The 11,554-nt window shown below is 53.2% G+C and overlaps 1 protein-coding gene across 1 annotated transcript in view; it reads left to right on the top strand.

The window, feature by feature from the left end:
- Positions 1 to 9,061, top strand: part of Zer1 (zyg-11 related cell cycle regulator) — a 28,075-nt gene extending 19,014 nt beyond the window's left edge. Inside the window, exons 9-16 of the mRNA XM_032890616.1 lie at positions 1,316 to 1,531; positions 2,863 to 2,904; positions 3,006 to 3,125; positions 3,608 to 3,723; positions 4,377 to 4,565; positions 5,296 to 5,393; positions 6,038 to 6,140; positions 7,546 to 9,061. Coding sequence (XP_032746507.1) covers positions 1,316 to 1,531; positions 2,863 to 2,904; positions 3,006 to 3,125; positions 3,608 to 3,723; positions 4,377 to 4,565; positions 5,296 to 5,393; positions 6,038 to 6,140; positions 7,546 to 7,603 — 942 coding nt within the window. The 3' untranslated portion in view covers positions 7,604 to 9,061. The remainder of the gene's footprint in view (positions 1 to 1,315; positions 1,532 to 2,862; positions 2,905 to 3,005; positions 3,126 to 3,607; positions 3,724 to 4,376; positions 4,566 to 5,295; positions 5,394 to 6,037; positions 6,141 to 7,545) is intronic.
- The last annotated feature ends 2,493 nt before the right edge of the window (positions 9,062 to 11,554 follow it).

The following is an 11,554-nucleotide window of genomic DNA, read 5'->3' on the forward strand; positions in this document are numbered from 1 at the left end:
TGAATGCCAGTATTTAATAAAGAAGCGTGTAGGGGTGGGTAGATGGCTCAGTGATTAAAAGCACTTGTTACAAGCAGGTTGTTGCTCTAGTCCCATCACACAGCAGGCAAATCTCTGTAAGCTGAAGGCCAGCCTGGTCTATAGAGCAAGTTCCAGGACAGCCAAGGGTACACAGAGAAACCCTGCCTTGAAATTCGAAAACTTTTACTGTTACCCCTGCAGAGAACGAGGGCTTAGTTCCTAACACCCATTTGGTTGGCTGCTCACAATTGGCTGTAACTCCAGATCCAAGGGATTCAGCACTTTCTGACTTCCATCACAATGCATGGTGCATATATGTGTGTATGTGCATGTATGTAGAACATGGTATACATATATATGCACACATAAAATAAATTTTAAAACACAAAATATATGTTTAATAAGGAAGGGAAGGAGAGTAATGATGACCCGTGGAGTACATACATCGTCATGAATGTACAGGCTGGGAAAGAAGGGGTGGCCACATGCCTGTACACTGCTGGTAGCAGTACAGCCTGGTTAACAGCCAGCTGCTGTCTCAACATGAATCGTGTCCACTTCTGATCCAGAAAGCCCTCGAGCAAGCCAGGCTTGGAGGCAAGAGGACCAGGAGTTCAGTGTCGTCTTCAGCTGTGTTCGAAGCCAGTCTGGAGTGCATAAGACCCTCTCAAGAAAACCCCCAAATCCCTCAACTCTGTGTACCTTAGTGCAGCTGTGTGACAGACACCAGGCAGCATGTGCAAGGCATTATGGACAGTGGCCAAAAGTCCGTTAGTGGGAGAACTGATGGGTAAACTGAGGTGTCATGACAGAATGTTAGACTTCAATGAAAGCGAGTGCATTTCAGCTACAGGTGACAACACTTGTCCTTGGAGCAGTGCTGAGCAAGGGCTCGTGGCTCCCTGGGGGGAAGACAGGGTCTTATGATCAGGAAGGGACTTGGGTGTAGGCAGTGTTTGTTTCCTGGCAGAGGTCGTGGTTACATGGATTTTAAAATACAAAAACTTCATGTTTTTAAAAACTTTTAGAATAACCTTACTGAAAACGAAAAGCAAGAGAGCAAGCCTTAGTTGAACATGGCGGTATACTGAGGCAGCAGGGTTGGGAGTTGAAAGCCAGCCCTGGCTACATGGTGAGCCTGAGCTCAGTGTGGACTGTGTCCGAAAACTCCATCCAAAAGGCCTAGAAGCTTTCTCTTCCAGAGAATCTCCCCAGCCCTGGGTGGCATCTGATCTGGAGCCCTGTCCCAGGTCTGTCCCTGAACGTGCTCTGCTTGTCTCCCACCCTGGCCCAGGTGCAGCGGAACTGCTGTCTGACCCTCTGCAACTTCAGCATCCCCGAGGAGCTGGAGTTCCAGTACCGCCGCGTGAACGAGCTCCTGCTCGGCATCCTCAGCCCCACCCGCCAGGACGAGTCGATCCAGCGTATCGCTGTGCACTTGTGCAATGCCCTCGTCTGCCAGGTGGACAATGACCACAAGGAGGCCGTGGGCAAGATGGGCTTCGTTGTGGTATGTGAGCTTGACTGCCTTTATCCTCCTGTGCTCTGAGGACGGGGAGGAGGGGTAGGAGATGGCAGAGAGAGAGAGAGAGAGTGTGTGTGTCGGACAGTGTTGTTTGATCCACCTGTTGGAGTTAACAGGTGACCATGAGCCTTCTCACATGGGTGCTGAGAATTGAACTTGGATCCTCTGCAAGAGTAGGACATACTCCTAACCACAGAGCCATCTCTCCACTCCCCCAGAAGAGTTGCTTGCTTGCCTGCTTACTTGTATATGACAAGGTCTTTCTATGTAGCCCTGGCTGGCCTAGAACTTGCTAGGTACCACAGGCTGGTCTCTAAGTCAGAAAGAAAACTTCAGGGGTTGGGGATTTAGCTCAGTGGTAGAGCGCTTACCTAGGAAGCGCAAGGCCCTGGGTTCGGTCCCCAGCTCCGAAAAAAAAAAAAAAAAAGAAAAGAAAACTTCACCTCTACTTCCTCCCGAGTGCTCGTAATAAAGGTGTGCACTACCATGCCCACCTCAGAAGGATTTCTTTTGTTTTGTTTTTCAGACAGGGTTTCTCTGTGTAGCCCTGGCTGTCCTGGAACTCAATATGTAAACCAGGCTGCCTTTGAACTCAGAGATCCACCTGCCTCTGCTTTCCCCAGTGCTGGGATTAAAGATTGTACCACCACGCCTGGCTTTCAGAAGGATTTCTTAATGTTGCTTCTAACTGTGTGGTCTTCTGTCTTTCTTTTTTTTTTTTTTTTTTTTTTTTTTTTTTTTTCAAGATTTATTCATTTATTATATACAAGTACACTGTAGCTGCCCTCAGACACACCAGAAGAGGGCATCGGATCTCTCCACAGATGGTTGTGAGCCACCATGTGGCCGCTGGGAATTGAACTCACGACCTCTGGAAGAGCAGTCGGGTGCTCCCAACCGCCGAGCCATCTCTCCAGCCCCTTCTCTGTCTTTTAACTAGTTCCACTCAGCTCCATGCAGTAAGCCCTATGACAAAAGACCCAGGGCTGGCCCTTCTTGTCACTATGCCTTTCTGGCCTGGTATGAATAAATCCTTAGCCTAGCACATGAACAGGATAAATATGGAAGGAAAGGAAGGTTTGAGGATAGTCAGTCCATTGCCTCCCTCCCTCTATCCCCGGGGAGTGCCGCCCCTAGCAGAGAAGCACTTGACAAGTACCCACGTGTCCTTGACCACCTTCGAGCCACTTCCAAAAGACCTGTAGAGTTGGACGCTGCCAGGCTGTGTCACCCAGGACAGGCAGTGCCTCCCTGTCTGCTGAGCTCCTAAGCTGGTGGGGCCCTGGTCTCAGGCAGCCTCTCTCCTCTGCCCACAGACCATGTTGAAGCTGATCCAGAAGAAGCTGCTGGACAAGACGGTAAGCAGAGCCCAGCACACTCTGCCCTCTCCCTAGAGGCTTCTGCCAGAGTTGGCCATGGGTCCTCCAGAGGACAGAGCTGAGCTGTGCCTCCCCCACAGTGTGACCAGGTCATGGAGTTCTCCTGGAGCGCTCTGTGGAACATCACGGATGAGACTCCAGACAACTGTGAGATGTTCCTTAACTTCAATGGCATGAAGCTCTTTCTCGACTGCCTGAAGGTAGGCAGTGCCCGCACGGGCTGCCACACACCCAGCATGCCATCCCGCCCAAGCTTCCCATGGCCACACAGGCCAGCCACACACCCCATGTCTGCTGCTGGAAGAAGTGTCGGGAAGCTTTTCTCAGCTTCATCTCCTGAGAGCCCTTCTGCCAGGGAACCCCAACCTGTTCTGCCTGCCCAGAGACCGTCCCCTGCTAACAAGATACAGTTCTGCCCAGAATATAGGACTCTGCTTGTTTCTGTAGCTTCTTAGGGGCTCCCCAGAAAGGACTCCTCTGAGCTGTGGCAAATGGAGCCGTAATTATCCCCAAAGTCAGCTCTCTTCCCGGCCTCTGTCCTGGGAGCTCCAGAAAGTCGAGGCCGGCCTACTGTATCTCTCCCTTGTCTAGAAGGGCCCTCCACACAGGCGCCCACAAGTCCGCAGGGTAACAGTATCACGTGAAGTGATGAGTGTGAAGGCCTTGCCTGCTCTTGTCCCAGGAGTTCCCAGAGAAGCAGGAGCTACACCGGAACATGCTCGGGCTCTTGGGGAATGTGGCAGAGGTGAAGGGGCTGCGGCCTCAGCTGATGACCTCTCAGTTCATCAGCGTCTTCAGGTTGGTACTTCCTGGGCCTCCAGAAAACTCAGAACAGTCAGGTGTACTCTGGGCACACTGTGCTCTGTCTAGGCTTCTGTTACTGTACTCCTTCTCTCTATAATGTGCGTTTGGTTTTCCTTGATCTTGGTAGTAATTCTGTGTATGTGAGGGACAGGTGTGCCCATGAGTGCAGTTGCCCAGAAAGGCCAAGGTTTCTGTCTCCTAGAGTTGAGGGGCACAAACAGTTGCAAGCCGCCATGGGTCCTGGGACCCAGCTCCAGTCTGACAGAGCAGTGTGTGCTCTACAGTGAGCTGTGCTGTACACTGAGCCGTTTCCCCAGCCCCTGTGGGCTTTAGTCTTTCAGCCTGCCACAGACGGCCGCACTGTCACATCCTTTTCTTTGAAGGACTCTGAATAAATACCAAGTGGCGAGATGTGGCCTGAGCTTGTAATCCTAGCATTTGGGAGATGAAGCAGGCCAGCCTGAACTTCATGAGATCCTGACTCAAAAACAAACAAAACAGGGCCAAGTCACTTACACCTGAGCCCGGCGGTACAGGCATGAGGTCCTGTGCTCCAGGGGCTGAAGCGGGAGGAGGTGGTAGTGGCTGCAGGGCTGGGTGGCTGCCCACTAATGCATGGTGGATCTTCTTCTTCTTCTTCCCGGTAGCAACCTGCTGGAAAGCAAGGCCGACGGCATTGAGGTTTCTTACAATGCCTGTGGTGTCCTATCCCACATCATGTTTGATGGGCCTGAAGCCTGGGGTGTCTGTGAACCCCAGCGGGCAGAGGTGGAGGAGCGTATGTGGGCGGCCATCCAGAGCTGGGATATCAACTCCCGAAGGAATATCAACTACAGGTCAGAGATGGGAAGGTACACAGCATGGAGAGTCAGAAGCTGCTTGTCCCAACATGGTGTGCCAGTGCTTTCCACCCTGGTCCTGTTCTCCAAAGGCGATTGCTCTCACTCACTGTAAGGTCCAGTGTGTGAGGGGCACATTCCCACTCGTTAACATGTGTGTTATATCCAAGGCCTGTCTCTTACGCATGTTTGATACAGAACTAAACACACTGCAAAACACAGGTCACCTGTAACCCCACCCTGTCAGGCTGGCCTCAGTCCTCACTGTACTGGGAGGGTGACTTTGTAGTCACCCGGTCAGTCCTTCTCCCTGCCACACTAGGGACAGCTGGTCATTTATGTCAAACACTCAGTTGAAAGGATAGGCCATGGTGTGTGGCTTTGCTCAAGCCCCAGTCCCTGGGAGGCAGGAAGCTAAATCCCAGGGCCCTTCTGAAGCTTTGCAGATGAGATTTCCTGGCTTGGGGGCTGGAACTGCAGCCTGGCTTAGAGTTACTGTAGGTTTCTCCCAAGGTGTCCCCCTTCCTTACCAGTTCACTCTCTTGGTTGCCAAGACCCTCGTCTCTGACTTTGGTCTTCCCCAGGGTGAGCTCCTGGGTAGAGCCAGCCACAGGGCCCTGAAATCCTACAGGCTTGCCCATACTGCCCTTAGGACCCTGCATGGAGGAGCTCATAGGAGCAAGCCTCACCTCTCCAGCCTCTGGATGACGGCGCCTCTCTCCTGCAGGTCCTTTGAGCCGATCCTCCGCCTCCTTCCCCAGGGCATCTCTCCAGTCAGCCAGCACTGGGCCACCTGGGCCCTGTACAACCTCGTGTCTGTCTACCGTGAGTGCCTCCTCCCTTGGCTCAGACAGTCCCTCAGCTGAACACAGCATGTCCACAGGGAGCTGGCACTCAGGAAAGAACACAAAGAGTTACCGTTGGCCATGTCCCTCAGAGCTAAGTTGGCATTGGTAGGATGCCAGTGTGATGGTTAGCCTAGTCACCATCAGAGGTGACCCAGCCCGTACCAGTGTGCCTTTCTCTACACTTACCCTACCTGTGAGTGAACTTTCCAGTCTTTTTGCCACCTGCAAGGCAGAGAGATGGCTGAGTGGTCACCATAGTTACCTGGGGGTGTCTTACTAACAACATCATAAATACAAACTTCTGCCTGGGGAACCTGTGTCATGATACAAACCTCTCAGAGAAATATCATGCTTTGGGCCTATGGTAGAGATATTTCCCATAGGACTAACTCCAGGGAAATTGTAACCACAATTTCTGGGGAACAGTGGGAAGTGTCCTTTTCAAGGACTTGCCCATTCCCTGCCATGTGGCCCCAGGAGGCTTGGCACCCTTGGCCTGTCCCTGCTCCCTCCTGGCAGGTCTTTCCCCAGGCAGCAACTGTAGAACGGTTCTGGAAACTGTGGGTGTCTGGGGACAGGCTGTAGCTGAACATGGTCCTCACTATTGCTCCTACCTTGTAGCTGACAAGTACTGCCCCCTGCTGATTAAGGAAGGAGGGATGCCCCTGCTGAGGGACTTGATCAAGATGGCTACTGCCCGGCAGGAAACCAAGGAGATGGCCCGGTAAGAAACAAACTGCATCCTGGGTAGGAACCTTAGTGTGGAGGGCAAAGGGCTCAGTGGGAGTTACTCAGGGTTAGTGTGGAGCAAACAGTGGATGGGTGTCCAGCAGGGGCCTCTGTCACCTGCCCATGGATGACAGACAGGGTCTCAACTGTCAGGGGAGCTGGTCTGCTTCAAGTGCTCAGTAGGCTTCCCCAGTCCCACTGAGAGCCCCCCTTGTCACCAGCATTAGCAAGAACTCTGCATTATTTTTGACCTACATTATTCCAATAAAAACGGACTCGCTGTGGTGAGGCGTCTGCTAGAGGCCACAGGCGCACGGTGCTGGGTTATTTAAACGCAGGGGTAAGGGTAAGGCCGCCAGGGAAACGTGCCCTTCGCGGCTGGGGTGAAGCTCAGCAGTACAGCCCTTGCCCAGCATGTGCCAGGCCAGCATGTGCCAGGCCCCAGTTCTGATTGTCCCTCGTATGCCTTCGAGTACACATACTATATGCTAGGATCAGTTGGATCCGCCTTCCTCTTTCCTGGATCCATTCTCACTCAGAGAATACTCCTTTGTCATAAATCTGAGCACAGGGTGGCCTGAGGCTCAGACTCCACCCTCCTCCCGCCCCATACCCAGAATATGCCTTTCTGGCCTGGAGACATCAGCCAGCTCTGCCATTTGTTATTTTGGGGTTCGGTTTTAACTGACTGGTCCTTGGACTTAGTCTCCCTTGGGAGTCCCCTGGAAAGTGTTAGAACTCAACAGCCACCTGCAGACTTTTTTACCAGTGGGCTCAAGGATATCTGTGTTAAACAAGATCCCAGGACTTTTCAGTCATTGGGTGGGGCCTGTCAGCGAGCCCTCTTGGTGCCCTTTGACCTGAGTTGTGTCTGAGCCAGCGGGTCCTCTGGATCAAGAATGAACTATACTGGGAAGTTCCTTCTCTAAAGCCCTCCATACAGCCTTTCAGCAAATGGAGGCTGCGGTGGACCCCAGAACCCAGAGTCTCCCTTTTGAACAGGCAAGGGGTGTAAGGTCAAACTGCCGTGGGTGGCAGTAATCTCAGGGAGCAGGCTGAGCTGGGACACTTAGGGCCTGGAGCCGGTATAGCCGCCTGTGCAGACCCCTGTCCGTTTGGGGCCCTGTGGACTTCTGCACAGAGAATGAGCATGGGCAGGGCAAGCACTGAAGAGGGCAGTGGTGGGTTGAGGAGGTCAGGTCTGACTGCTTATAGGACTTCCTCCTTTCCTAGTTGGGGGCAGGGGCAGCATTCATGGCCACAGGTCCTACTTCCCAGTCACTGGTACACTGTTCAAGTATGTGTCAGGGTCACTCTTAAGGCTTGTTAAGTAGCTGTGGGGCCCAAGCAGGAGCGGCCCTTCTTAGCCATCCTCCAATGCTCTCCCCGGTTTCATCCAGCAAGGTGATTGAGCACTGCAGTAACTTTAGAGAGGAGAACATGGACACGTCAAGATAGAGGCCACACAGCTCGGACCACAGGCCAGGAGGAAGCGCTGGAGGTCTAGTGGGCAGGTCCCTTGCGGAGCCTCCCACAGGGTGAAGAGACAGCGAGGACTTTTGCACAGCCGACGCGGTTCCTTAATGTTAGTGAGATATATATATTATATATATATTATTTTTTTTTTTGGTTAGGAAGTGTGAAGTTTTGTGTGTATGACTTCTCCCGAGTCTTTGCAGCTCCTTGCCACTCTCATCCACCTCCAAGCTTTCGTTGCTGCCATGTTCCCTCCTGCCCCAGCTGGGCTTGCCTCTAATGCTGTGAGTGCCTGGTCCCTTCCCAGTGAGCTCAGACCCTGGCCTGCCTTCTGTCTGTTGTGGGCGGAGCTGGCCCTTACCAGGCTGCTCCCATCCCTGATCCCTGCCTGAGTGCCCTGTGCAGGCTCCCAGGTGAGTGAGGCTGCTGAGGTCTGGGATTAAGTCCAGCCCTACTGGGTTTCCCAGCTTTGGTGCTCCAGGCTGTGAGCCATCTGGGGCCAAAAGAGTAAGCTGTTCCCAGCCCTAGGCCAAGCGGCTCCTGTCCCGAGGACCCTGGAGAAGCATGGCTCTGTTGGCCACTGCTCTCTGGCCAGGCCTGTCTGTGGCCATGCTGCTATGGAGGCTGCCTCAAGTCTCCCTCAGGCCCCAGGCTTTTGAAGGTTCCAGCCCAGAGATGGCCAGAACTCAGGGGCAATTCCACTGCCCCTTCTGCCAAACATGCCCCAGGCCACCTCAGCTCTGGCAGCTGGCACCTTCCGGGACCAGGGTCTTGCTCCTTGTTCTGTAGCCCTCATCTGCCCACAGCACCCCAGTGCCCAGGCACTCCCACCAGCAGCAGAGCTGAGCCCACCCACTGTCCAGAAGATACTACAGCTCCCTCCAAGGCAGGAGTTCCCCACTCCAGCCTCACAGTGGCAGCAGGAAACCACCTTCAGACCAGCATGTGGACAGTCCTCTGTCCCTCCAGCCCAGTCAGGCTGCCCTGAGAAGCTGCACTGTGGTGTAGGCTCTCGGGGCATCCGTGCACCCATCATTGTGTCTCTGCATTGCCTTTCATTGGTACAGGTACTCAGGAGACCTGTGCACAGCAGGCGTAGGGAGCAAAGCTGGCCCCGGAGGCAGCCTCTGGTGTGGCTTTTTCTGCCCTCTTTCTTCTCTGTGCCTGTTTGTTTCCGGGCTTACCTGCCTACAGTCAGAAGGGGCCCAGCTGTTCATAGGACTCGGGGAGAGGCAACTGACCTTCCCAGAGGAAACTTTCCCTGGCAGGTGGCTTCCCCCATGCAGCACTTGGGCAACCTCAGCCCGCCCTTTCCATCCCACGCCCTCTGGCACTGCCAGGCCCTGAGCAGAGCTCTCATCCACTGCTTTACCACCTGGGTCTGGGGAAACGTCTGTACTTCAGGATGTCACAGAAATACATTTTGTGCAAAGTGCAAAAGAGTGCTGTCTTTTCTTTCCGGAAGAGATTGGGGGGGGATGCTGGGCTGACATGGGCAGTCAGAGGTCAGGAAAGGAGCGAGGGGTCTCCTGGAGTGTGGGTAGTCTGACTGTAGGTGTATGTGCCTGCAGGCTGGAGACAGGTGGCAGACTGAGGTGAGTATGTGTCTGTGACATTCTCTCCACATCTCTGTGCCCAGACACTGAGGTCATGGCAGAGTGCCTGCTGGGACGGCATGGTCTGCTGGGAGAGACACATAGTAAATACAAACTCACTGTTCTGCAGCAAAGACGGGAAGGATACCTCCTGCTGCTGCTGCTAGGCATGGTGGAGTGGCTCAGAAGGTCTGATAGGTGCTAGACAGGACCATACAGCTCCCTATGGATGGAGAAGATGGGGGTGGGGCAGCAGGGGGTCCTCTAAGCAAGGCTGAGCTGAACCCAGTGGAAAGGTGGTGCTGCCAGGGACAGCATCTCAGACAGGGCCTTGCCATAGGGAGCTCACAGGGGGACAGTCCCATTGAGCTGCAAACCAAAAGGAGCATAGGAACGTGCAGGTGGGAGAGCAGAGCTAAGCGGCTGCTCCCAAGCCTGTCACATGCTCTCCAGACCACGCAGAGGGTGTGAGCAGGAGTGCCAGAGCCAGATTAAACAGTTCCAGGAGCTGGCATGCTATCTGCACCCTTCCTGATAGAAGTGAGGTCCCCCTCCTCGCCCTCAGCAGAGCCCTGTATCACTGGCCACCCACACGGCCTAGGCAGAAAGGGCATCATATGTGGCAGTTTGCTTGAGTCTGCGGGGAAGCCGGAGTGGCTGTCTGTGTGCATTTCACATTCTCAGCCCACAGATGGGTACATGGACTCAAGAGGTGACGTACCTTCTCACCTCAGGTTACCATAGTAAAGGAGGGCACAGGCTGCACAGGTGCACCGTGTGCTCCTAGCCCAGGAGCCCGCTCTTCCCTGTGTTTAGAACACTGCTTCCTGCTCACTCCAGCCCCAACCTGGCTGCTTCTTGATGCTGAAGCTATGGCATCTGCCACTCCATGGGATTACAAACAGTGCATCAGTGCTGTGCTAAGGGTCAGCACACAACACAAAACCCTGGGTATCCAGGACTTTTTATAAATTCATTCTACTTTGTGTGAGTGTACGCTACTTGTGTACAGTGCCCATGGTGGCCAGAAGAGGGCAGCAGCTCACAACTATGTGTCATTGAGTGCTGAGACCCAAACTTCTCTGGAAGAGCAGCAAGCGTAAACCACTGAGCCCCCACCCAGGGATCTTACTGACTGTGCTACACAGAGGCCCTAGCCGGAAGTAGCCGCTAAGACTGACTACCTGAGTTCTATTCCCAGGACCCATATAGGGAGACAGGAGACCAGTCTCCGGCAGCCCACACACCCAGTAAAGCATGGTCTTGCTTTTGTGGTTTGGTTTTTTGGTTTTATTGAGACAGGATTTCTTGGTGTAGCCTTAGCCGTCCTTGAATTAGCTTTGTAGACCAGGCTGGCCTCAAACTCCACCTGACTGTGCCTCAGGGTGCTGGGATTAAAGGCACCACCACCAGCTAATTTTTTTTTTTAATTTAAAAAACAAAACAAAAACACCCTACTGGATGGGGAGATGCCCTGGTGGTTAAGAGCCATTTGCTGTACACCCCTCACACACACATACACACACTCCCAGTGAGGATCTCTCTGTCTCCCTGCTGTCTCAGAACTTGTTCTATAGACTATGCTGGCCTCAAACTCCAAACATCCACCTACCTGCTTCTGCCTCACCAGCCAACTGCCCCGCCCCAAAATAAGGCCTTTCTCTCTACGCAGCTCTGGCTGACCTGAAACTAACTATGCAGACTAGGCCACCTCTGCCTTTGAGTGCAGGGATTAGAGGTGTGCACCACCATGCACCATTGTACTTGTGGCTCTTGCAAGGGACCTCAGTTCAGTCTCCAGCACTCACAGGGTGCTTATAACCATCTGTACCTCCAGGGACCTGGCACTCTGATAACCTCTGCAGACACGAGGCATGAACACGGTGCGCAGACATACTTTCAGGTAAAACAGTCACACACACAAAACAACAATTAGCCTCTAAGCCTGATGACCTGATTTCTGTCCCTAAAACCCACATGGCAGAAGAGAAGCAACAGCTAAGCTAGAGTTGTCTTCTCATTTCTGTGAACTATCACATCAGCTCACACACACACACACACACACATACACACACACACTCCCCAACTCACAAATAGGGTGTGTGTGTGTGTGTTGTTGTTTGTTTTGTTTTCATCTTTTTTATTTTCCCATAGACAGAGCCTCACTATTCAGCCCTAGCTGGCCTAGAACTTGTTACGTGGACCAGGCTGGCCATCTGTCTGGCTCTCTATATCCCAAAGGATGGGATTAAAGGTGTGGGCAGCCCAACCCCTTTTTTGGGGACAAGCTTTTATGTCACATTTGGCTTTGGTTCCCTTCACTGTATCGAGGATGGCC

Source organism: Rattus rattus, unplaced genomic scaffold, assembly GCF_011064425.1.
Source record: "Rattus rattus isolate New Zealand unplaced genomic scaffold, Rrattus_CSIRO_v1 PGA_scaffold_81, whole genome shotgun sequence".
In the NCBI taxonomy this organism is placed as follows: Eukaryota; Metazoa; Chordata; class Mammalia; order Rodentia; family Muridae; genus Rattus; species Rattus rattus.